Source organism: Scyliorhinus canicula, chromosome 11, assembly GCF_902713615.1.
Source record: "Scyliorhinus canicula chromosome 11, sScyCan1.1, whole genome shotgun sequence".
Lineage (NCBI taxonomy): Eukaryota > Metazoa > Chordata > Chondrichthyes > Carcharhiniformes > Scyliorhinidae > Scyliorhinus > Scyliorhinus canicula.
In genome coordinates this window covers 158559800-158586469 of record NC_052156.1, presented here as the reverse complement: position 1 = coordinate 158586469, position 26670 = coordinate 158559800, and the positions used below count along the sequence as shown (strand labels likewise).

At 47.8% G+C, this 26670-nt stretch overlaps 1 protein-coding gene across 17 annotated transcripts in view; it reads left to right on the top strand.

Moving 5' to 3' along the window:
• Positions 1 to 26670, top strand: part of celf2 (cugbp, Elav-like family member 2) — a 925307-nt gene that overhangs the window by 531516 nt on the left and 367121 nt on the right. For 3 of the 17 annotated variants that reach the window (XM_038811874.1, XM_038811873.1, XM_038811872.1), the window contains exon 1: positions 10741 to 10868. The exons of 13 other annotated variants lie outside the window; for them this stretch is intronic. In XM_038811874.1, coding sequence (XP_038667802.1) covers positions 10816 to 10868 — 53 coding nt within the window. In that variant the 5' untranslated portion in view covers positions 10741 to 10815. Of the gene's footprint in view, positions 1 to 10693; positions 10869 to 26670 lie in introns of those variants that run through there. One more of the 17 variants, XM_038811862.1, reaches the window with a different exon arrangement.

Here is a 26670-nt window from a genome sequence, read left to right as displayed (position 1 = left end):
CTATCTCCTTTACTGTTCAGGCATCCACTGCACTCTGGAATGGCGAATTCCACAGATTCTTGACCCTTTGAGTTTTGTAATTCCTCCTAATTTCTGTTTTAAATCAGCCACCCAGGTGGCGCAGTGGGTTAGCACTGCTGCCTCACGGCACCAAGGATCTGGGTTCGATCCCAGCCCGTGTGGAGTTTGCACATTCTTCCCGTGTCTGCGCGGGTCTCACCCCTACCACCCAAAGATGCACAGGCTAAGTGGATTGGCCACACTAAATTGGCCCTTAATTGGGAAAAAAAATTGGATACTTTAAATTTTTTTTAAATTGCTACCCCTTAGCCTAAAACTATGGCATCTCATTCTAGAATGATCAACGAGGGGAAACATCAGATCTGTGTCTACCTGTCCTGTCCTTTAGCATCTTATATACCTCAATCAGGTTTCCTCTCATTTTTCTAAACTCCAGCCAGAATCGACCTAAATCGCAGGATTTCTCTCCATTAGATAAGTCCATTATCCCTGGAATCAATCCAGTGAACCTTCTCTGAACATCCTCTTGATGTGACCATCAATTCACTCGAGACACGATTGGAAGTAAACTGTGGTTTTAATAGACTTACAACTGAGCCTGCCTGCGACCAGAAGAACTGAGGGCAGGCTCACACGGCTGCAGCACTTTATACTTCCGGTAGTGGGAGGGGCCATGGGTGGAGCTGAGGGCGGAGCCCTGTACAAGCTCCTCATCTCCCCCTATGGGCAGAGCCGCGCAACGGCTCACAGACAGAGCCCACAAGGACACAATACCATACAATACAATACAGTGTGAATTACATTCACCACACCTCTCATGCATTTACATCATGCATTTACATCCTTCCTCAGGTAAGGGGACCAAAGCAGTGCAAAGTACTCCAGATGTGGTCTCACCAGTGTCCTATAAAGTTGCAACAGCACCTCGCTCCTTTTCTCCTCTATTCCAGTAAGACAGAGAGGAGGAGAATTCTTTTCTCCGAGGGTCATTAGCCTGGAATACTCTCCACACCGAGCGGTGGATGAAGGGTCAGTGAATGTATTCAAGGCACCGTTAGATCGATTTTTGACAGACAAGGGAGGGTTATGGGGGGGTGGAGGGGGCGCGGTGCAGAGGAAACTGGAGCTGAGACCACAACTAAACCAGCCATGATCTTATTGAATGGGGGAGCAAGCCCAAAGGGCCGAATGGCCAGCTCCTGCTCCAAAGTCCCATGTTCTTTTGTGCCTATGAATTATTGTTGTTATGGGTGGTTGCCGTTGTCATTCTGCGTTGAGGTCTGATCTGTGCGGGTGTGTCTTATTTTGTGCGCATCTTTGCAACACAGCCCATATCACTTAATTGATCCCTTGGCACCAGTTATAGGTATCGTTAAGTAAAACATCCGTTTGTGGGGTGAAAAGTAGAGGCTGGCAAATTTTTTTTAAAATACCTTTAGAGTACCCAATTATATTTTTTCCAATTAAGGGGCAATTTAGCGTGGTCAATCCACCTACCCTGCACATGAAATGAAATGAAATGAAAATCGCTTATTGTCACGAGTAGGCTTCAAATGAAGTTACTGTGAAAAGCCCCGAGACGCCACATTACAGCGCCTGTTCGGGGAAGCTGGTACGGGAATTGAACCGTGCTGCTGGCCTGCCTTGGTCTGCTTTCAAAGCCAGCGATTTAGCCCAGTGTGCTAAACCAGCCCCTTATCTTTGTGTTGTGGAAGTGAAACCCACGCAGAGACGGGGAGAATGTGCAAACTCCACACAGACAGTGACACGGGGCCAGTATCGAACCCGGGTCCTCAGTGCCCGTCGGCAGTGCTAACCACTGTGCTGCCCTGAGGCTGACTAATAATGCAAAGGTGGCGTGTCACAGCCGGAAATGGGGGTCGAATTATATGATGTGTATGTACAAAAACAAGAAGATGAGAAATTAGGTTGACTTACACGCGCAATTTGCAGCATGAATAGAATTGTGCTCGAGTGACTGGAAGGTGCATCATTTACATGTTTTACCTTGAGTGACTGGAAGGTGCATCATTTATATGTTTTACCTTGCTAGTAGGACAGTAATCTCTTCTTTCCTCTATGAGGCTCTTAAGGTATAATTTCTCATCTTAATCATGGCAGGTCATTAATGTACAGCAAGCCCATTCAGCTGCAGTTGAACAATTATGCCTGTTTAATGCCAACAAGAGCAAATATTTATCTTAAAGTGGAATAAATAGGCAAAGCCGAAACAAAGTCTTGCACGACAACAATGATTGTGGCTCATACAGATTATGAGGAAGGGGAATGTGGTTAATGAAAAAAATTACAACAGCCAATAGCAATGGATCGTGGATATGAGGCCACAGACATGCTGCATTCTATATCTAAACACGTGTGTGTGTGACTGTGTGTGCCTGTATCTATGCGTATCTGCGTCTGTCTGTGTGTGTGTGTCTGTCTGTGTGTGTGTGTGAATCTGTGTGCATCTGTGTGTGTGCATCTGTGTGTGTGTGTGTCTTATGTATATGTGTCTGAGCGTCTGTGTGTGTGTCTGCATGTGTATCTGTCTGTGTGTGTGTGTGTCTGAGCGTCTGTGTGTGTGTGTCTCTCTGTCTATCTGCGTGTCTCCATGTGTCACTCCAGGATTTTTTTTTTCAAATTCATTATTTCCAATTTTTTGGGGGGGGGCAATTTAACGTGGCCAATCCATCTACCCTACACATCTTTGGGTTGTGGGGGCGAAACCCATGCATACACGGGGAGAATGTGCAAACTTCACATAGACAGTGACCCAGAGCCGGGATCGAACCTGGGACCTCGGCGCCGCGAGGCATCAGTGCTAACCACTGTGCCAGCATGCTGCCCCCACCCCAGGATTTGAATACACATTCTAGACTGGCAGCTTGGTCCCTAAAGTAAAACAGGCGGGATTGTGGCGATGGAGAAATTGGGATCTTTGTTCTGACTTGAGGTCAGGTGTTGCGGGGTACCCAGGAGAAAGAGAAGATAATGGGAGTGAATCTACACGGAGTGACCTTCCAGCCGGGAATAGAAAATTGCCACCCACTGACATTGCATCAAGCAACTCCCAGTAAATTGTGCCCCTGGAATCACCCATTGTCCTTAATCCTCTGAAATTACAACAGGAACACTTCAGGAAAGTGCTTCCTTGTTGTAAAGCACTTTGAGGCATTCCAATGATGTGAAAGGAGCTGTATAAATTCAAATTTATCTTTCTTTTGACATCTTGGTTCGAACAATGGTGGAGGCCAACGAAGGAAAGTTCAGAACAGCCAATCGGTCCAGTGCAGCTCCTATGGATTGTGCGCAATACAAATAATGTTTCTGTTAACGAGATGGACCCCTTTACTGCTGCCACATTAATAACATTTAAAATCTAAGAGTAGCTTAATTAAAATTAATGGAGTGCCAGCACACAGGTAATAAAGGCACTGTTAACGAGCCGAGTCCTTGCTTTGTGGTTATCCGGATATTTACTTGACACATTGGCAGCAGTAACTGATGTGGATTCTATAATAATCTTTATTGTCACAAGTAGGCTTACATTAACACTGCAATGAAGTTACTGTGAAAATCCCCTAGTCACCGCACTCTGGCGCCTGTTCAGGTACATTGCGAGAGAATTCAGAATGTCCAGTTCACCTAACAGGAAAACTGGCGTCAAAAGGCCACAGATTCACAGCCCTGCAGGGGTCCAGCAGGCAGCTGCCGTGGCGCTCGCAACTTCAGCTGCCGATAACGCCCGCCCACACATTCGGGTCAGAGGCCATGCACGTGCACGGCGACGACCTCCATGGCGGACTCAAACCGCGGACCTGGACCGCTGAAAAAGTGCCCCTGATCGGCCGCGCACCCGACCTGGACCGCCCGCACAATAAATGCTCAGTCCCGAATGAGGCCCCCCCCGCCCTCCGATCGGTCCGCCCCCGAACGGCAGGACCACATTAGAAATACGGCGTCGGGAATTTGGCCGGTCGGGGGCGGAGAATAGAGGGGCGGGCCTCAAGCAATGGCCTCAGGTGGTGGATACTCAGCGCGGCGTACTCCCCGAGTGCGCCACTTTTCGGGGGGGGGGGGGGGAGGGGCGGACAATCACCGGCGCCAGTGCCGATTTCGGCGGCGAGGTGAGAAGAATCCAGCCCAATCTCTCCCTTGCTCCCATGCCCTGAATTTCCCCCATTTACCACCATGGATGTTGGGCCTGCTTTTTATCCCGCCCTTCCCCCAATTGTCTCCCATCAACTCCTTTACGGATGTTAATGCTTTGCAGTGGAGTGTGAATGCAAGGCCTTAAATTCAATATGTCAGCCATGGCTGAGTGGTGACACTCTTGCCTCTTACTGAAGGAATGATGCACTGGCCGGGTGCAGTCTTCCAGCTGCAAGTTTAAGCTGAAGCCCCATGTGTCCCCTTCAGGAGGGCATGGAAGGGTCTGCACTGTTTGAAGAAGAGCAGGGGAGTTGCCCATGGGTGCCCTGGTCAGTATTCATCCCTCAATCAGCAACACTATCTGACACCTATCAGTTGATGTTCATAGGTTCACTGTTCAGTAAGGCTCTCTGGGTAGCTGGCAGAGTGAACTGTGAGACCCTGTGCCCACCCAGCTGAGCTCAACCACTCCCGTCACAGCTTGTACAGAGTCGGTCAACGCTGCGCCTGATGTGAAAACCCCAAATAGCACCACCCAGCTGTGTTAAACCTATCAGAATAAAATGGTTTGAATAAAATATACTCACCGGGATTAGAAGGAAAGATTATTCCATCTATCCGTCTCGATTGCAGGAGAAGCAAATAAAAACAGAGGAAAAGTTTTTCTCAGATGAACAGTAAGGTTTTGCTGAGTAACATTAATCTCTTAACCCATTCTCCCATCCCCCACCCGAATCAAATTGGGCCATAAATCTTCTCTAACGTTCGGTTATAATTTGGGAAACAGAATCCCTTTGAATGCCGAGGAACCCGATTTATAAGGAGAGGCAGAGTTTTTTCTTATTTCTCCCCGACATATTGTCGAGAATTGCTGAGAAATGTAGTTTAATCGGCCCCTGTGGAATACCCCAGTGCGGTGGTTTAAAAATAGGTACTTGCAACTAGAGACAGACTGAAAGGTCCTGCATGCCAGGAGTCGATACCTTTTGTAGTTTGCGTTATCAGAGGCAAGTATTTAATGTGATTCTGCTCGAGCGCGACAGTGTATGAATGAACTCTCTTCTGATGTTTTCTAGTGGAGCGTGCTACGGTTTTTGTGGCAAGAGGGTTTTTATATTTCCACAGTTCAAATCTGTGTGTGTCCTCTCATGTTTTATTAAAACACATTTCATATTCAGGAATTATTTATTTATTGGTTCTTCCCCCTTCTGCTAATGGCGTTGGCTCTCACTCAGGCAGAATTCCTCTGATGCTGGATGCCCAGCAGCATCTTACTGATGTGACAATTCGGAAACAAAGACAGAAGAGGCTGGAAGCACACAGCAGATCATTCGGTGTCTGTGAAGAGAACCCACCACCTACATTTCAGATGTCATGAGCCTGGACACACGCTAGGTGACTGGTGGCCCATCGAAGCCCAGCCTGTTTGGAACGTGGGGAGGAGGGAAGGACAACAACAAACACATAGAGACAAGCAAATACACACAGACACGCAAACATAGAGACATGCAAACACATACAGACATGCAAGCATACACAGACACGCAAACATAGAGACACACAAACATAGAGACATGCAAACATTGAGACATACCAACATTGAAACACAAAGACATGCAAAAACACAGACACGCAAGCATAGAGACACGCAAACAGACACAGGCACGCAAACATAGAGACATGCAAACATGACACACTTATACACAGTCGCAAACAGACACACCCAAACACACAGGCATGCACGCACACAGACATGCAAACATAAAGACACACAAACATGGAGACACGCAAACATAGTGACAGGCAAACATAGAGACACGCAAACACACAGAGACAAACACACAGACATTCAAACATAGAGACAGGCAAACACACAGACATGCAAACATAAAGACACACAAACAGAGACATGCAAACATAGTGACAGGCAAACATAGAGACAAGCAAACATAGAGACACGCAAAGATGAGACATGCAAACATAGGAACGGGAAAACACACAGACATGCAAACATAGAGACAGGCAAACATGCAAACACACAGACATGCAAACATAGAGACAGGCAAACATGCAAACACACAGACATGCAAACACAGGCACATAAACACAGGCATGCAAATACAGACACACATGCAAACAGACACACATGCAAACACAGACACATGTAAACATAGACACAAACACAGACAGACACGCAAACAGTCATGCCATGAAAGCTTAGAGCCATGCAAACAGTGTTAAATGCACACAGTGTTACAGAGTCACGCGCCAGCACACAGAGACATATGCCAACACAGAGACATGGGACAAATACACGGGCACGCAAACACACGGGGAGAGAGTCACATGTATGCAGAAACAAACACACTTACCTACATACAATACAAGCACACACAAAATCTCACACCTGTACATAAATACACAGGAAATAGGTTGTGTGTAAGTAGAAATATGAAGATGTGTAAATTACATAAACAGGAAAGTTAATGGCCCAGAATTCCATTCTTGAGGTCGGAATGCAAGTCAGGAAGATGCTCCTGCTTCAGGAGAAAGTGACCCCAAAGGTGGGCATTTCATTGCCAGTTGTGGTGGGCAGGTGTCAACTGCTCGGTGCAGAGGTAGTCGACAGAGGCAAAAGTTTGGAGTCAGCCACAGGGGCTGCTGGGTACAGAGGTGGGGATGTTTAAAAGGCCTACCGCAGTGAAAAGAGACTGCATTCCAGTTAAAACAGAAAGGACTTCACTCCTCACCCCCCATCCTCCAAACACTGCCCATGCTCCATCCATGCCCTTTATGCCAAACGTTGTCCTTCCATCCACCCCTCCAAGGCTCCATGTGCCTTTGAAAATAAAGGATGGTCGAGATTTGAGGATGAAGACGGCTACGATATCGATAAAACAAATGCTGTTTAATCCACCATTGGTAATTTATACATTTCAGGAGCCTGTTTTTAACACTCAAACAATCTGGCATTTTTAATCTTTTGGTCCAATTTATGATTTCCAATAAGTAATTGTTCACACTGTGGTGATTACATTTTTACACTTGCTGCCAATGCTATACACCACAGAAACCCGCTCTTCCAATTAATTAGCCAGTGACATAACTACATCTCCCAAAAACTTTTATCAGCAAAGAATAATACAGCACAGGAACAGGCCCTTAGGCCCTCCAAGCCTGTGCCGCTCATGATACCACCCTTGGCCAAAACCCTCAGTACTTCCTAGTGCCGCATTCCTCCATGGCCAATCTATCCATGTGTTTGTCAAAATGGCCTTTGAACGCCGTTAATGGATCTGCTTCCACAACCTCCCCTGGCAGCACGTTCCAGGCACTCACCACCCTCTGCATAAAAAACCTGCCTCGCACATCTCCTCTAAACATTGCCCCATGGACCTTAAACCTATGCGCCCTGGTGACTGACCCCTCCACACTGGGAAAGAGTGCACGCCCATCCACTCTACCCATTCCCCTCATAATCTTGTAGACCTCTATCGCCCCTCAACCTCTGTCATTCTAATGAAAACAGTCCGAGTCTATTCAGCCTCTCCACAGAGCTAACACCCTCCAGACCAGGCAATGACCAAAGTCTTCCACGGTGCTCTTCTCAACAAGTTTTAAACCAGTTAAACCTCCCATCAACCCTATTATTAATGCTACCTGATATTCAGGGACATAATTAAAAGGTGGGGGCCGGTGTCTGTCAAAAGCCTGCATCCGGCCCTCCCAACCAGACAGGGTTCATTGCAGGAATATGCATGTCCTACATCTTTTCAATTTTCATGGAATTGTTTTTTTTTTAAATTTACAGTATCCAATTTTTTTTTCCAATAAAGGGGCAATTTAGCATGGCCAATACACCTAGCCTGCACATCTTTGGGTTGTGGGGGTGAAACCCACGCAGACACGAGGAGAATGTGCAAACTGCACACGGACAGTGACCTGGGGTTGGGATCGAACCTGGGATCTGGGCACCGTGAGCCAGCAGTGCTAACCACTATGCCGCCTCTGGGCCAGGGTTTTTAAAGGGTCATGGTTCATGACTCCCTTGCGAGGTCATGGACCTTAGACTGCATCAAAGGACCAAAGGTCCTCTTCATGTCCCCTATGCCAAGCTGTGTCCTTCCACCCACACCCCATGGAACCCATGCCCCCCACGCCAAGGTCTGTTCTTCCAGCCACACCCTATGACAACCTATGCCAAGCTCTACCATCATCATTATATCTATGGCCGTCTTTTCCCTTGCTTTTGCCAGCAATAGGATGGTGGTTTAGATAGTAGAGGAGCCAACTTCCTTCAAGTGACCAGAAACAATTTCCAAGAAGCAAAAGTGACCGCAGAGCTCCTCCTGCTGGTTAACGAACAATGAGGAGAGATGAGTCAGCGAGATGATTGAATGTTGTCTTCCTCTTGAATAGAGCTGCTGGAAAAGTAACAGAGAGAGGGATTCACCAATGGTTACACAAAGGAAGCAGATGGGATGGCTGCTGGAGGGGCTGGAGGACAGCTGTTGATGCGTCTCTAATGATAAAACAGCTTGAATAATTATTTATAGAGGTTACAAATGGCAATAAAATCATCGGTGAAGGTTTTTTTGAGATAAGCACTTTGGGGAGGATTGGGGGAAATAAAATATTCTCAGAGTTAGTTCAGTAATAAGTGTCCTGCTTAACTGGCAGCCAAGAGTTACTTCCTGGGGCAGCACGGTGGCACAGTGGTTAGCATTGCTGCCTATGGCGCTGAGGACCTGGGTTTGAATCCCGGCTCTGGATCACTGTCCGTGAGGAGTTTGCACATTCTCTCCATGTCTGCGTGGGTTTCGCCCCCACAACCCAAAGATGTGCAGGTTAGGTGGATTGGCCACGTTAAATTGCCCCTTAATTGGAAAAAATAATTGGGTACTCTAAATGTATTTTTAAAAAGAGTTACTTACTGGATTGTTCATCTCACCTTACCCCCATACCTCCAGCCCCCTTACCTCTCCAGAGGCATATTTATCGACTATTTCTGATACGGATCCCGCTTTGCAAAACCCAAAGGGCTTGTTTCCACCAATTGGGAACAAAGCCCCCTCGGGTGCCGAGAAACACATGGCTATTCAACACGACTCACAACCTTCCCCCTCCCCAACTTGCAGGCAACAAATGTACCCAGGCTAGCTGGCAATGCCATGTGGGCACCATGACAGTGCCAGGCTGGCACCCATGTGGCACTTCCACGATGCCAGGCTGGCACTGCCAGGGTGCCCAGGTGGCACCGACAGAACCTGTCCAAAGGACCTGCACTGGGGCCTCTGATCACCTGGGAGAATTCCAGGAGTGCCGTTCCGGCCTGGTCCCTGTTTGTGGGGACCAGTGCTGAGCGGCGCTTGCCCAAGGTCCCCGAGGCAAAGGAGATGAATTCCAAAGCCTCAGGTACCTCAGGAATATGCACATTAGAGCGAGGTTTCCAAAATGTGATCCCGCCCGCAATGGACAGGATTTACATCGCAATGTCTCACGAGAATCGCGTTACATCTCGCGAGGCATTGCGAGCCGGGTGGATCCTGGGAGAGGGGTCCTCCCCCCGGCTCTTACCGGCCGTGGCGAGCTGCTTTTCCGATGCAACCTGGCTATTGGATCGCGCCAAAAGATTTGGGTTCATGTTGCGCCTTTCCCAATCTCAGGACATCCTGAACCACTTTACAACCAATCAAGTACATTTGAAGTTATAACTACTGTTTGTCACACAGGAAGTCTGCCAGCCACTTTGCACACAGCAAGCCCCCAAATAGAACGGGGTGAGGGTAATCTAACGTTTATCTGAGAAGGGGGGTCCCCGTTCGAAGCCTCATCTGAAAAGAGCGCATCTCCAACAGTGCGGCACTCATTCCCATAGAAATACATTGCAGCATCAGCCTGGCTGCTGTGTTCAAGTCTTGGGAAGTAAAATTGAACCCATGACTTTCTGACCCAGAGGCAAGTTTGTTACCCCCAAACCACAGCTGACGCACATTTTCATTCAGCTATTAGTTCCCATTAAGAATTCTGGCTCTTTGGTTTTGCATTCAACTTGTGATTTGTATTTGTTTAACTATTGCTTACTCGAGTTAAAATAAAGACCATGAAATAGTCAGTGTCTGACCCCGGTGGGCTTTCAAATGGTTTCTTGGCCTTTTCATGTTCTTGCAGGTCCAGAATGAAACATTGTCTGAAACATTCCAGACAGAAGCAATGGGGAAAAATTGAGTTGGAAGTATTGAGCGCGAGTGGCAAAGTTATTTGATTTTTTTTTTCACGCCTGGCAGATTCTGAATGCCACTCTCTCGGTTTAGTGCTTGTATGTTGAAGCTGGAACAGTAACCATTAGAGTGGGCTTTTATTTTGTCCTGTCACCTATTGGTACTTATAATTAACGGAAACTAGACCACGCCAGACGAGGGCTGAATGCAAACAAGGCCCCCGAGGCTGCATTAATGTAAGATATACTCAGACAACATAACTTGTCAGGGAGGATTATTTCTGTACAGTGATTCTGCGAGGGCCCCCTTTTCTCCTCTGCGGTATTGATGAGAAAGTGGCCATTGAGAGTGGAGATACTGTGCCATTGATGTTTTGCACGCTTGTGGGCTGCCTTTTGTCGAGAATATCTGTGCACAAAGCATGCGCTGTCCCAAATCTGCTGCTACTGTGAGAGACGATGAGCTGCCTTTGAGGTATGGTAGTGTGCATGTGTGTGTGTGTACAATGTTGAGCTTTACCCCGGTTTAACTGCTGTGCTACGAGGTTTGTTTATGTATGTGCCGTGTGCTTTTTGTTTTGTGTGTGTGTCTGGCTTGTGTCTGGGAAGAATAGTGGGAAGGAATTGTGCATTTTGCAGTCCTCTCCTCTGAAGTGGAAATTGCTGAGTACTGTTTAGACCGAAAGAGTGTCTGGGGGCTGAGTTGGGCTTTTTGAGTTTTTCCCAAACCGGCATGCTTCGATTATATATAACCCGCCACTTCCCTTTCTGTACTGGGATGGTGAGGTCATGGGTACTCGATACGGTCAGGAAGTGAAGGAAATGTTAGGGGAACTGGCGGGGCTGTGTTGTTGTTGGGGGGGAGGGATGCGGCCCTTTTGTGTAATGTCCCGGCCGGGCACATCTTTCTCTCTCTGCCGACGGGACACCAGAACAATGGAGCAGTCGGAGCACTTTCAGTGTCTAACACTGCCTCTTCCACCTCATTGCTACCGGTTCCCCCCCTCCCCCAATCCTGAACCTCTTCCCAATCCTGAACCTCTTCCCAATCCCCCCTCTATTTTTTTGAAATACCTTTGTGAAAAGAAGCTCGCGTAGCATTCGTTAACAATATCCTATATTATGTCAGTTTGTGTCTTGCCGTTCCCAGTCTGATATTGTATTGATAATTGCTCAAGTATTTCGGAAAACAAAATGTGCTTGGTGCCATTAGGTGGGAGATTTATTTGTGCTTTCCCCATTAAGCACAGAACGTCAGGTTAAAGAATCAATTTAGCTTGACAATAATGTCCCTATCAATCTGCTCTATTGCTTGTTACCAGATGGCTGCCGTTATCATTTCACCCAACGCTGTGGTGTCAAGTTTGGCTGCTGTTTAGCTCTGTGCTCTCTCTCTCTCTCTCTTTCTCTCTTTTATTTTTGCCTGGCTTGTAGCAAATACATTGTATATAAAAGTGATAAAAGTCAAAGGACATGTCTGTTTTCACTTTGCCCATTTGAGATCAATTCACTTTCAGCAGATAACGTGAAATATTTTCTCCTCCTGCACTTTATTTTTGAGAGATGTCATTCAAAATCTAGTTATCTCCCCCCCCCCCCCCCCCCCCATGATTGTCACCATCGAGCTGCACGCCCATTCTCACCATTGTGACACCGCTGCAATTGCGCACCGTTCTTTCCTGAAACAGCAGGAGGCGTTGTTTGGGGAGGGCGGCTGAGGTGGCTCATTTCGGCCGCCTGTCTGCCCCGAGATTAAATAAACCTTCCGCCCAGTGCTCGAGCTGCCAGTCTGGCTCAGCTCATCCAACCGAAGCGAGTCATCGTGAGTGACAGGCGACCCCGGGGCTCACAGCTTGCTGGCTGGGGATCCAACATTCTTTTATCTTTCTCTTAAAAATGAAAATCGCTTATTGTCACGAGTCGGCTTCAATGAAGTTACTGTGAAAAGCCCCTAGTCGCCACATTCCGGCGCCTGTTCGGGGAGGCTGGTACGGGAATCGAACCGTGCTGCTGGCCTGCCTTGGTCTGCTTTACATTCAGCACTAAATAATCTTATCATATTCACAAAGCTCTCTCAGAGAGCAAGGATTGGATCATTACGATAAGTCAGATCTTTCTCCTCACAGTTCAATAATCCCGGCTTTTAACCATGCCATTTTTGTCCAATAATCTTGAACATAAACAACCCTCACAATGCTTTCCAAGTTAAAAAGACAACAAAGTTGTTTTGCATTTTAATTTTAACATAAATGTAACCCCCCCCCCCCCCCCCCCCCCCCCCGACACCACTCTGTTCGATCAACAACTTGGGGTCAATTTTCAACTTGCCCACTGGGTATAAAGCTACTCTTGTAGCTCATTATAGAATCGGCCCAATTTTCATTGCCATTTTTAATCCATTCTCACTGTTTGTGCACCAGTGGCAAATGAGGCTGACATTTCTCGTCTGTCTTTATGATACAATTGAGTGGCTTGTTTAGATCAGTTCAGCGGATGTTTAAAAGTCAAATGTGTTGGCGACGCCATTATACCCAACAGGGCAAGGATAGCGAATTTCACCGCCCCCCGCCCCCGAGAGTGAGCCATCTGGGTTGACTCGTTTTCTTTGTCGATACCTGTTTTTTTTTAAGCTGCAGATTTTTTAAAAATGGAATTCAAATTGGCACTCTGCCCTCATGGGATTTGAACTCGGGATCGTCAGAAGGCAGATGACAACCGTGGCCACTGTTGACACAGATCCACTTTCCAGCAGATGGCACTTGGTAGCAATGAAGAGCAGGAACACTGGTTTCATTCCCCTTTCAGTGACATCAGGGGCACTGAATCTCCCCCCGTTTCCCCCCCCCCGCTCTCCATTCCCTCTCCCCTCCGCCTCTCTGATCGCTTTCCCTTCCTCACCCTCCTGCCCTCCTTGCTTGCCCCCCCCCTCCTCTCTTCTTGACCTCTTTGCTTTTTTAAAAATATATTTAGAGTGCCCAATTAATTTTTTCCAATTAAGGGGCAATTTCACGTGGCCAATCCACCTAGTTTACACATTTTTGGGTTGTGGGGACGAAACCCACACAAACACTGGGAGAATGTGCAAACTCCACACGGACGGTAACCCAGAGCCGGGATCGAACCTGGGACCTCGGCGCCCTGAGGCCACAGTGCTAACCTACTGCGCCACCGTGCTGCCCATTGACCGCTTTGCTGCTCTAAGCTGCTTCTCTTCCCTGCATTCTCACCCCACCCCCGCTCCTACTTGGCTCTCCCCCCACTTTGACTGCCCCCTCCCCACCATCACCACTACCACCCACCCGCACCCAGTTGGCATCATGAGCTCAACACAAACCAGGTTAAACTAATTTCTGAAAGCTGAAGTGAATTACTGTCCCCATCACTTTACACCATTCATGCTTATTATGGGCACTCACCTATATCGGGCAAATGCTGTCTAGTTTTCCCATCACCATGAGAATCAATTACGGAGGCGCCACTTATAACATATTAAACGTGCCAGCCATTTCTGGCAGAGCCTGTACTTCAAAGTACAGTATTCCTTTTTGGAAAGGATTGGTACTGTCAACATCTGTCCACTTCTGAAGGAGCTGCTAGCTCCAAAGTACATTTCCAAGAGCGTCTATATTTTTGAAAGCTCTCCGAGTCACAAAATATGAGTGAAGCAGAAGGGAAGCATTGTTTTTGGACATGAAGGAACCGCTCCATTTTAAGACCCGTGATTTCCTCCAGACTTTGTCTTGGAAAATAATTTTTTTGTGCTGGAGTTATCTGTTGTTGTGTTGTGTTGTGCCACATGCTGCCACATGACCCATACTGCCTCAGTTCCCAGAATAACTAAGAAAGAGGCATTGTGTCACCACAATGCATATTAAACTCTATATTGAGTTCGTAATAAACTCTATAGTAAGAAAAATATGCAATGTCGGGATGGTGAAAGAATAGGACGCAAATAGAACACATCTTTAGGCCCTAATATTGCTAAACTTATCATCACTATCGGATAGTTGAATGTGGCGATGCATTGCAGCACTACAGAAGATAAGATACAGAGATGCCTGGCATGAGATCATTAATATTTATACCAAGAACTTTAGAGGAGAGCATGGTGCATGTTGCTGAGGTAGTCATTTGCAAGCAAACCAGCACTAATTACTTTAATCAGGAAGGTTAATTAGGAGCTAAAACAGCCTGGGATAGGAAGTTCACTGCTTTCGGGGGAAGGTGCCTCTGGGGCCGTGCAAGATGACAGACACAAACCTTACTCTGTGCCCTCCTGAGGGACGCGTGGCGGAAAGGTTTCAGCAGGCCATGGGGTTGGAAATAATTGATGGCCCCATCCAAAATTGCCCAAAGGAAGAATTCCTCATCCTGACGAGATCTGACACACCGTAGCTTCAAATGTATCAGTCGCTCTTTGCATTTCCCCACATAGGGTTTTGAAATTTATTGTTCACAGTGATCCCCGGGCCTTGTCAGCGTATAAAAAAGGCTGCAAGTGTATCTTCTCAAAGTGTTTCATGTCTGTCATTCCCCATTGCTAATGTTTCCATTCAGATGTAAATGAAGCATGCCATCTGCCCTGGCCCACCAAGCTACTGCAAATCCAAGTGGGAGCCAAAAAGATGATACCCTGGGAGAATGCAACAACATCACAGTTTCCTCTCAAAAATGGCTCAAATGAGGGTATATTGAGTTGGCTGAAAGATCGTTCTTTGGGTATCTCTTGGCTTGCATGATTCCGTGACTACACGTCAGGAACAATGCAAGTGCTGAACAAGGGGGTAGCGATGGCAAAGGAGAATCGCAATCTTAACAGAGCCATTCACTGAGAATGTCATCCAATCTACTGCCAGGAGAAGACGGCTTTTTACCTTTCTGAATAGAATTGTGGCAATTTTGTATTTTCTTCTTCTACTAATAATAAGCTGCTAGCTCAGACCAGATGACACGGCTGATAGACACTTGAATCAAAAACTGCAACAAAAGCACAATATCGCTGTAAAGCGAAATAATGTCATTTCAGTGTATATTATTAGGGTAATTTTATTTTAGCATGTGCGACAGGCACTAAATCCCAACCTTAACGGCAAGCTTTTGAATGAAAAATGTTATGAGACACCATTCTAGACACACCACTCTAACCACAGCACGGTAGCACAGTGGTTAGCACTGTCGCTTCACTGCTCCAGGGTCCCAGGTTCGATTCCCAGCTCGGGTCACTGTCTGTGCGGAGTCTGCACGTTTCCACCATGTCTGCGTGGGTTTCCTCCGGGTGCTCCGATTTCCTCCCACAGTCCAAAGATGTGCAGGTTAGGTGGATTGGCCATGATAAATTGTCCTTGGTGTCCAAAATGTTAGGTGGGGTTACTGGGTTACGGGGATAGGGTGGAGGCGTGGGCTGAAGTGGGGTGCTCTTTCCAAGGGCCGATGCCGACTCAGTGAGCCTAATGGCCTCCTTCTGCACTGTCAATTCTATGATTCTATCTATTCCGTTCACAAATTTTCTAGGTTATTAACTGTTTGTTACTAGATTAATTAGTGCAGCGCACAAACTATACATGTGTGTGACCTCCCGAGAACGCTGGGGCTGGGGGCACTGTTTGGGGGGGGGGGGGGGGGGGTGATCCGGGCCTCGTCAGCCGGCCAAAGGGGGACATTATTTTTCAGGCCGGATTGGCGGGCGGCCGACGCCATGATACACGGTGCGGCTGCTGCAGGCCGCTGCCATGGACAGGCGCGGCCACCGACCCGGCAACTCTCCGGGCAGTATCGGCAGCTGGAGCCGCGTGCTCTACGCTGCCTTCTTTCTAGCCCCCAGCCAAACGGAGGATTGCTGGCTGCTTTGCACCGAATATTTGGTCGTAAAAGACCACCGTTCCCACGCTGGCGTCAGGACATAGCCTGGGAATCGGAGAACCCAGCCCCTGGACTTCTGTTCCATAGGTATCAGCAAGCCAAACCCAGGCTTTTTGTAAAATAATCTTTTATTGTTCAGGTTTTTATTTGTTGGGGACGCGATAGGAGGTAGAATTAATAGATTACTATCTGTGTTGTGCATTGGCTGGAGTGTCAGTATTTTTTTAAACAATCCCATAAGGCAGTATTTGACACTCGTCAGTCAGGTTGGAACTGGATTGGAGAAGACAGTCATTCTGCAAGAAGCGGTTTGCTACATGTTTTTAATTAGGTATTCGAATCCAAAGTCCTCCAATTTCCTCGCAACATCTTTCCACTCCAAGTGCGTAAGTATTAATGAAAGGTTATAACTCTGGGGGGGGAGAAAAATTAAAATGATTCCTTTATACCACTGAATCTTGGATTAAAAGCGTATTGCAAAAAGCTAGGCACTAGGAGGGCCATCGATCGTTTCTATATCTCAAACCGAGTTGAGTAAAAGGGAATCGCTCTTATGCTTATGGCTTATCCTGTGCCAGCGAGGCAGCACATAATTAGACTTTATTACCACATAATTTTGACTTGCAATGCTGCTCTTAGGTTGCTTTTGGATAGGAGTGTGTTCTCCTTTTTGATTTGATTTTTAATTGTTATTTTGTGGTGTCTAAAGTTTCCTCCGTAACAGCAGCCACTGTAGTTTTAAAGTGATGTATTGGTTGTGAAGTGTTTTATGATGCCCTGAGGATGTGATCTCTCTGTGTGTGAACATTGAATGTTCATATCTTCCCATGTGTGCTTCAGATCAGAAGTTTTTTATAATTTCACAAAGTCACAGAATTGCTGCAGAACGGAAGAAGGCCATTCGGCCCCATTGTGTCTGCAGCGAACCTCTGAAAGAGGGCCCTTCGGCCCATTCGCCTGCCCTATCCCGTATCCCCACCTAACCTGCACACCTTTGGACTGTGGGAGGAAACCTGAGCACCCGGAGGAAACCCACGCAGACACGGGGAGAAAGTGTAAACCGGGTCCCTGCCGCTGTGAGGCAGCAGTGCTAACCACTGTGCCACCCTCCCTGTAACCCTGCACATTCTTCCTTTTCAGAAAATAATCCAATTCCCTTTCGAGGGCCTTGATTGAATCTGCCTCCTCCACACAGTCAGGCAGCGTATTTGGGATTTAAAAAACATTTTTTTTTAGATTATCCAATTATTTTTTCCAATTAAGGGGGCAATTTAGTGTGGCCAATCCACCTACTCTGCACATTTTTGGATTGTGGGGGCAAAACCCACTCAGACACGGGGAGAATGTGCAAACTCCACACGGACAGTGACCCAGGGCCGGAATCGAACCTGGGACCTCAGTGCCGTGAGGCAGCTGTGCTAACCACTAGGCCAGTACTTGGGTTTTTAACCACTCAATGTGTAAGAAGGTTTCTCCTCGTGTCCCCATTGCTTCTTTTGCCAATAAATTTAAATCTGTGTCCTTCTGGACCTTCCATCAGTGGGAACAGTTTCTCCCTCTACTCTGTCCAGACCACTCATGATTTTGGATACATTTTGACCTTTTGCAAAAAAGGGTGAGACTTGTGGTTTTACAGCAGCATCGGCATTTTACTTCCCTGTTTTCCTTTGGCCTGTCAGTCATGGTTATGTTGGTCGCACATTCTCGTCTGTCGCAGGTTCAAGTCCCACTCTAGGGCTTGAGCACAAAAATCAATGCTGACATTCCAGTGCAGCACTGAAGGAGTGATGCAGTGTCAGAGGTGCCATCATTAAGCCCAAGGCCCCATTTACCCCTCGGGTTGATATAAAAGATCCCAAGGTACAATTTCAAAGAAGGGTTAGGGAGGTCTCCCTGGTCCCCTGGTCAATATTTATCCCTCAATCAATGTTAGAAAGAACAGATGATCTGGTCCAGTGTCACATTGTTGTTTGTGGGACCTTGCTATCTTCATATTGGCTGCTGCGTTTCCTACATTACGAGAGGGACCACACTTCAAAAGAACTTCATTGGCTCAAAAGTGATTTGGATTGGATTTGTTTATTGTCACGTGTACCGAGGTACAGTGAAAAGTATTTTTCTGCGAGCAGCTCAACAGATCATTAAGTACATGGGAAGAAAAGGGAATAAAAGAAAATACATAATAGGGCAACACAAGATATACAGTGTAACTACATAGGCACTGGCATCGGATGAAGTATACAGGGTGTAGTGTTAATGAGGTCAGTCCATAAGAGGGTCATTTAGGAGTCTGGTAACAGCGGGGAAGAAGCTGTTTTTGAGTCTGTTCGTGCGTGTTCTCAGACTTCTGTATCTCCTGCCCGATGGAAGAAGCTGGAAGAGTGAGTAGGCCGGGTGGGAGGGATCTTTGATTATGCTGCCCGCTTTCCCCAGGCAGCGGGAGGTGTAGATGGAGTCAATTGATGGGAGGCAGGTTCGTGTGATGGAATGGGCGGTATTCACGATTGTCTGAAGTTTATTGCGGTCCTGGGCCGAGCAGTTGCCATACCAGGCTGTGATGCAGCCCGATAGGATGCTTTCTATGGTGCACCTGTAAAAGTTGGTAAGGGTTAATGTGGACATGCCGAATTTCCTTAGTTTCCGAGGAAGTATAGGCGCTGTTGTGCTTTCTTGGTGGTAGCGTCGACGTGGGTGGACCAGGACAGATTTTTGGAGATGTGCACCCCTCGGAATTTGAAACTGCTAACCATCTCCACCTCGGCCCCGTTGATGCTGACAGGGGTGTGTACAGTAGTTTGCTTCCTGAAGTCAATGACCTGCTCTTTAGTTTTGCTGGCATTGAGGGAGAGATTGTTGTCGCTACACCACTCCACTAGGTTCTCTATCTCCCTCCTGTATAGGGGGCTAAGTACGCAGCCTTGCGGGGCCCCGGTATTGAGGACTATTGTGGAGGAGGTGTTGTTCATTCTTACTGATTGTGATCTGCTGGTCAGAAAATCGAGGATCCAGTTGCAGAGTGGAGAGCCAAGTCCTAGGTTTTGGAGCTTTGATATGAGCTTGGCTGGGATTATGGTCTTGAAGGCGGAGCTGTAGTCAATAAGTAGGAGTCTGATGTAGGAGTCCTTGTTTTCGAGATGCTCTAGGGATGAGTGTAGGGCCAGGGAAATGGCGTCTGCTGTGGACCGGTTGCAATGGTATGCAAATTTCAGTGGATCAAGGCATTCTGGGAGTATGGAGGTGACGCGCTTCATGATCAACCTCTCGAAGCACTTCATTACGACTGAGTCAAGGCCACCGGACAGTAGTCATTGAGGCATGTTGCCTGGTTCTTCTTTGGTACCGGTATGATGGTGGTCGTCTTGAAGCAGGTGGGGACCTCGGATTGGAGTAGGGACAGGTTAAAGATGTCTGTGAATACCTCTGCCGGCTGGTCCGCGCAGGCCCTGAGTGTACGACCAGGGATCCCGTCCAGGCCCGTCGCCTTCCGTGGGTTCACTTTCAGGAAGGCCGATCTGACTTCGGAAGTTGTGATGGTGGGTATGGGTGAATTATGGGCTGCTGGGGCACTCGACTGCGGATTGTTGGTTACCTGCTCGAACCTCCGCTGGTTGTGAAAAGCACCATCGAAAGTCTTCCTTGAATAAAACTTTCTGGTTATCTGTTAACTGTACTATATGTGAAAATTGTGCTGTGTCACCTCAACATGTCAACCCTACCACATTGGTATAAGCCGGCCAGTGAACGGGTGTGAGGTGGGGGGGGGGGGGGGGGGGGGGGCGGCGGCCATCGGAACCTGGCAGAACAGGGTCTGAGGGGTCTAGCCGGGGTGGAAATCTGGGGGGAAGGAACCGAGGTTGGGGGGGAGGATTTTTTTAGAAGAGGAAGTGGAGGGGAGGAGTTGGGGGAGTGGGGTTACAACTCTTGGGTGTCATTTATGGTACTCTTTTGGAGGCTGGCATTGAGTGTCGTCGGGGGAGGGGGGGGGGACTCTATAGGTTCTATAGGTTAATGGTAACCATGGGCGATTCCGGACTCCTTTCTCTTTTTCGCCTTTGTTTTGTTTTTCCCACCGTGGGAGGGTTTGTTTTATTTGATGCACATATTGACAGGTGGGCTGTTGGTTGGGGTGCTGGGAGGGTGGGATCGTTGTTGATGTCAAGGGTATTGACTTTGTATCTGTTACCGTTTACTGCTTGTTGGGGGGGTGTAACTTTTGAAGGAAAATGGAGAATAAAAACATTTAAAGAAAAACCCTACCACGTTTCAGGTTGCGATCTTGTCACCCTTTGGGATCACATTTCTCAAGCTATACAACAAAAGTGGAACTGTATTGCTGAAGTGCGCCCACCGACTTTTACATGTTCTCAAAAGGAATGCCTTGGAGGTCAAGCTATGTGAAGATTATCGATGGAATTGAGTTTACTTACAGTCTGTGATTTTTAAAAAAGTTTTTGGAATTGGCTTGCAATGTGTTAATACAATTAACTACATTTGTGGTAGGGGTTGGGCTGGGTTGATGGAAAAGAGGCAGGATTGTTGAGTCCAATGGCTTTGTGTAGATTCTGGCTTAAAACCAGCAGCAGCAGTTTGTAATCAGTAGATGATGGCTGCGTGAGGGGCGAGTGATAGACGTATGGCCTGGAAAGCAGGCGGGATGGTGAATAACCAGGTCCCAACTTCACTGTGGTGAAAGTTGAGAGTTGTTTCTGATGGATTCTGCAACCGTTGAGGAAATTTAATGACCTTGCGCATTGTTACAGGTGCCTCGAGCCTTTGCTCCTCCAATCTACTAGCGACATTCTACCAGCCCAAGTGTCAACCACTACTGTCACTCAGGCCCGGTAACTGGAGCAGGGATGAGCAAATATTTGAACTGAAATGTGCTACCAGAGTGTGCTGGTCGTGTTATTTTCCATTCGTGCACAGATTATTGAATCCAAGTGTTCCTGTTGGTATCGATGGAGTAGGCTTATCGAGGTTGACATTAGCCCGGTGTGATTGCTGCATTTATCGGTTCACTAATATGCTCGCTATGTTTCTGGATGCTAATAAAGCAAGCATATTGAATATCTAACACTGCTTTTCATCAATCATGGCTCCCAAGAAGTGTCAGCATTTGCAGTGAGTCCAGCAAACTTGAACTGGAAGACCCCATGATCTGCAGTCAAACTGGACAAGTCGACCTGCTGGGAATGACAGCTCTAACTCTGAGAACAAACTTGTCAAGATATATGTCGCTATTCCTCCTGTCACAGGAAATGCTAGAACTCTGTCCTTAAGACCTGCAGCCTCTTCCACCTACGGAAGCCCTTCGCTACCTCTCCCGACTTTGCCCCAACAATTGCTTTGTTGTTCTGCTGTGTCACATGGGATAAGGGAGGGCCTTTAGATACATGTGTGCTAAAAATTGGGAAGAGTCTGGGCGGGAGTGTTCGCGGTCTTAGCCAGGATAGTGGAGGAGGAGGTGGACCCCGGACCCTTTGGCGCCGATATTTGGGGTTTCAGAGAAGCCGGAGCTCATGGAGAGGAGGAAGGCCGATGTCGTGGCCTTCGCCTCTCTGATTGCACGGCGGCGAATTTTGCTGGCATGGCGGACGGCATCGCCACCGGGGGTAGAGGCTTGGTTGGGTGACCTGTACGACTTCCTGCGGTTAGAGAAGATAAAGTATTAAGGGGCTCTTCAGGGGGGTTTGAGGAAAGGTGGGGGATGTTTGTGAGCGTGTTTGAGGGGCTGTTCGTCGCAGGGGAGGGGGGATGAAAAAGGGGAAAAATCCGTACAGACTGTAGTTGATTGTTGGGAAGTATATTTCCCGGAGTGTTTATTCGCTGTAACCTGTTGTGATACATGTTTGTAATAAAATACATTTTTTTTTAAAAGGAAAAAAAAGATACATGTGTGCTTCACATATTATGCCTCTGCGATCTCCCCTCGGACTAAACTAAAGGCACTATGTAAATGCAAGTTCTTTCTCTGTGTTCCTCCAATTCTGGCATCTTGCAGATCCCCAATATTAATTGGGGCACTGATTGGGGCTCTGCCTTCAACAGCTCAGACCCCATACTCTAGAATTCCTCCCTGAACTTCTCCACCCTTCTTCCTCTCTTCTCCTTTAAGATGCTGCTTTGTGGGTTTGACCACAATATTGCTCATTTGTCTGGAAACCTTCTTGCATGGCTATGTGTCCAACAGTGATATATAAATGCATGTTTTTATTTTTATTCATTGTGTTCTGGCTGCAGACGCGGTCTAACTTTTCACAGTAACTTCATTGCAGTGTTAATGTCAGCATACTTGTGACAATAATAAAGATTATTTTAAAAAATAAACTATGTTTTGAAGAAGAAAAAGGAATGTGAACAATAGAACTATAGAAAGCATTTTTCCATTTATAAATCCTCAGCACTAGGGGCGGCACAGTGGTTAGCACTGCTGCCTCACAACTTCAGGGTCCCAGGTTCAATTCTGACCTCAGGTGACTATCTGTGTGGAGTTTGTACTTCTTCCCCGTGTCTGCGTGGGTTTCCTCCAAGTTCTCTGGTTTCCTCCCACAGTCCAAAGATGTGCAGGTTAGGTGTATTTTTAAATGTATTTTATTATAAACATGTAGCAAAACAGGTTACAGCAAATCAACACCCCGGGAAACGTACTTCCCAACAATCAACTATACAGTCTGTAGGGCGGCACTGGGACTACGAATCCCGGCCCTGGGTCACTGTCCGTGTGGAGTTAGCACCTTCTCCCCATGTCTGCGTGGGTCTCGCCCCCATAACCCAAAGATGTGCAGGTTAGGTGGATTGGCCACACTAAATTGCCCCTTAATTGGAAAAAAAAAAATTGGGTACTCTAAATTTATTAAAATAAACTATACAGTCTGTCCAGATATTTCCCCTTTTTCACCACCTTCCCCCCCCGTGACAGCAGCCCCTCAAACACGGTCACAAATATCCCCCACCTTTCCTCAAACCCCCTTGAAGAGCCCCTTAATTCATACTTCATCTTCTCTGATCACAGGAAGTCGTACAGGTCGCCCAACCAAGCCGCTACCCCCGGTGGAGATGCCGACCGCCACTCCAGCAAAATTTGTTTCCGTGCAATCAGAGAGACGAAGGTCACGAAATCGGCCTTCCTCCTCTCCATGAGCTCCGGCTTCTCTGAAACCCCAAATATCGCCACCTAAGGGTCCGGGTCCACCTCCTCCTCCTCCACTACCCTGGCTCAGCAGATTATGTGGATTGGCCATGCTAAATTGACCCTTAGTATCTAAAATGATTAGGTGGGATTACTGGGTTACGGGACAGGGTGAAGGTGTAGGCTTAAATGGGGTTCTTTTTCCAAGGGCCAGTGCAGACTCGATGGACCAAATGGCCTCCTCCTGCACTGTAGGGATTCTATGAAGTAAATCTACAAAAAAATTACCATTGTTCACGATCTTTTCTGCTATCTGGAAAAAAAGGACCGTGGAAAATCTTCATTGTTTCCCCACATAAATGAAGAGTATTTTATTTTACCTCAAACCATCACATATGAACATAGAACAGTACAGCACAGAACAGGCCCTTCGGCCCTCAATGTTGTCCCGAGCATTGTCCGAAACCAAGATCAAGCTATCCCACTCCCTGTCATTCCGGTGTGCTCCTTGTGCCTATCCAATAACCGCTTGAAAGTTCCTAAAGTGTCCGACTCCACTATCACAGCAGGCAGACCATTCCACACCCTAACCACTCTCTGAGTCAAGAACCTACCTCGGACATCCCTCCTCTATCTCCCACCCTGAATCTTATAGTTATGCCCCCTTGTAACACCTACATCCATCCGAGGAAGTAGTCTCTAAATGTCCACTCTATCTATCCCCCTCATCATCTGATAAACCTCTATTAAGTTGCCTCTCATCCTCCTCCGCTCCAAAGAGAAAAGCCCTAGCTCCCTCAACCTTTCCTCATAAGATATGGTGCAAACCAGGCAGCATCCTGGTAAATCTCCTTTGCACCCTTCCCAATACCTCCACATCCTTCCTATAATGAGGTGACCAGAACTGCACACAATACTCCAAATGTGGTCTCACCAGAGTCATGTATAGTTGCAGCATAACCCCGCGGCTCTTAAACTCAAGCCCCCTGTTACTAAATGTTAACATACTATAGGCCTTCTTCACGGCTCTATCCACTTGAGTGGTATGTGATAGCCAGTTACAACTTTTTTTTGTTAAGACCCCCTCCCCTTTTATCCCAAGGTCGCCGTCGTCCCCCACTACTCACCACCTCCATATATTGATCCCAGACAACAAGTTGAGTATGTGCCTGCTGTGGACATGTCAAGAAGTTCATACACAAGGCCGTGGGGGTGGGGGTGGGGGGAGGTGGGGTGATCTTGGCTGAGATTCTGAAGGACAGCTGACACACGTTGACACCTTTGGGAGAAGAGGGCTGGAGAATTAGACAAAGTGCTCAGCTGTTAATGACATTTTATGAATGGCTAAAGTGACAGCAATGCAGATGGAAGGCAGAGAGTTTTGTTACTTGTTTTTGAAGACTAATGTTACAATGGCCTGCTTGCTCGGATATACTTAGCAGTTTAAAGCTGCACCGTCCTGTTTTGGGAGCCTCAGCTGAATTTAAGAGCGGCCATCCATCTGATATACAATAAATCTTTGTGCTGCCCAACCTTGTCCTTAAAGCTCCTTGCACAGTCAAATCTACCGGCAGAAATGCCGATCTGATACAGCACTTCCCTGCTGCAGCACCTCACCTGGCTGATGATCTGTTGCGATTAACTGACCGCAGGGTTGGCCTTCAGTTTTGTTAAGTATTAGCAGATCTCTCCTGGCAACCAGAATAGAGGATTGTGTGCCAGGGGTAATCCATGAGGACCAGACGGGTTTCGTAAAGGGACGACAACTTAATACAAATGTCCGGAGGCTGTTGAATGTAATTATGATGCCAGCAGTGGAGGGGGAGGCTGAGATAGTGGTAGCACTGGATGCGGAGAAGGCATTCGATAGGGTGGAGTGGGAATACCTGTGGGAGACGCTGGAACGGTTTGGGTTTGGGGAGGGATTTATCAAGTGGGTGAAGCTGCTGTATTCGGCCCCGATGGCGAGTGTGGTTACAAACGGGAGGAGGTCGGAGTATTTTGGGCTCCATCGAGGTACCAGGCAGGGATGCCCCCTATCCCCCTTACTATTTGCATTAGCGATCGAACCGTTGGCGATGGCACTGAGGGGTTCAGGGGGTTGGAGAGGACTGACAAGGGGAGGGGAGGAGCATCGGGTATCACTCTATGCGGATGATTTGTTGTTGTATGTGGCGGATCCGGAAGGGGGAATGCCGGAGGTAATGGAAATACTAGCGGAGTTTGGGGACTTTTCGGGATATAAATTAAATGTGGGTAAAAGTGAGGTCTTTGTGATACACCCGGGAGATCAGGGGGAGGGAATTGGGCGGCTCCCCTTTAGGAGAGCAGTAAAGAGCTTCAGGTACTTGGGGGTGCAGGTGGCAAGGAGCTGGGGGACCCTCCACAAGCTGAACTTTTCAAGGCTGGTGGAGCAGATGGAGGAGGAGTTCAAGAGGTGGGACATGGTACTGCTGTCGCTAGCAGGGAGGGTGCAGTCAGTTAAAATGACGGTCCTCCCGAGGTTCTTGTTTCTGTTCCAGTGCTTGCCCATCTTCCTCCCCAGGGCCTTCTTCAAGAAGGTAACTAGCAGCATTATGGGCTATGTGTGGGCGCATGGCACCCCTAGAGTGAGAAGGATTTTCTTGGAACGGAGTAGGGACAGTGGAGGATTAGCGCTACCCAATCTTTCCGGATACTACTGGGCGGCGAACGCATCGATGGTGCGCAAGTGGGTGATGGAGGGGGAGGGGGCAGCTTGGAAACGTATGGAGAGGGCGTCCTGCGGCAATACAAGCCTGGGGGCGCTAGTAACGGCACCATGGCCGCTCCCCCCCACAAGGTATACCACGAGTCCGGTAGTGGCGGCCACCCTTAAAATCTGGGGGCAGTGGAGGCGACACAGGGGGGAAGTGGGGGGTCTGATGGCGGCGCCACTGAGAGGGAACCACAGATTTGTCCCGGGGAACACTGGCGGGGGATTCCAGAGCTGGCACAGGGCGGGCATCAGGCAACTGAGGGACATGTTCATAGAGGGGAGGTTTGCGAGCCTGGGAGAGCTGGAGGAGAAATTTGAGCTCTCCCCGGGGAACACGTTTAGATACCTGCAGGTGAAGGCATTTGCCAGACGACAGGTGGAAGGATTCCCCTTGCTTCCCGATGGAGGGGCGAGTGATAGGGTGCTGTCTGGGGCCTGGGTCGGAGAAGGGAAGGTCTCGGACATCTACAAAATAATGCAGGAGGTGGAGGAGGTACCGATAGAGGAGCTGAAAGACAAGTGGGAAGCGGAGCTGGGAGAGCAGATAGAAGA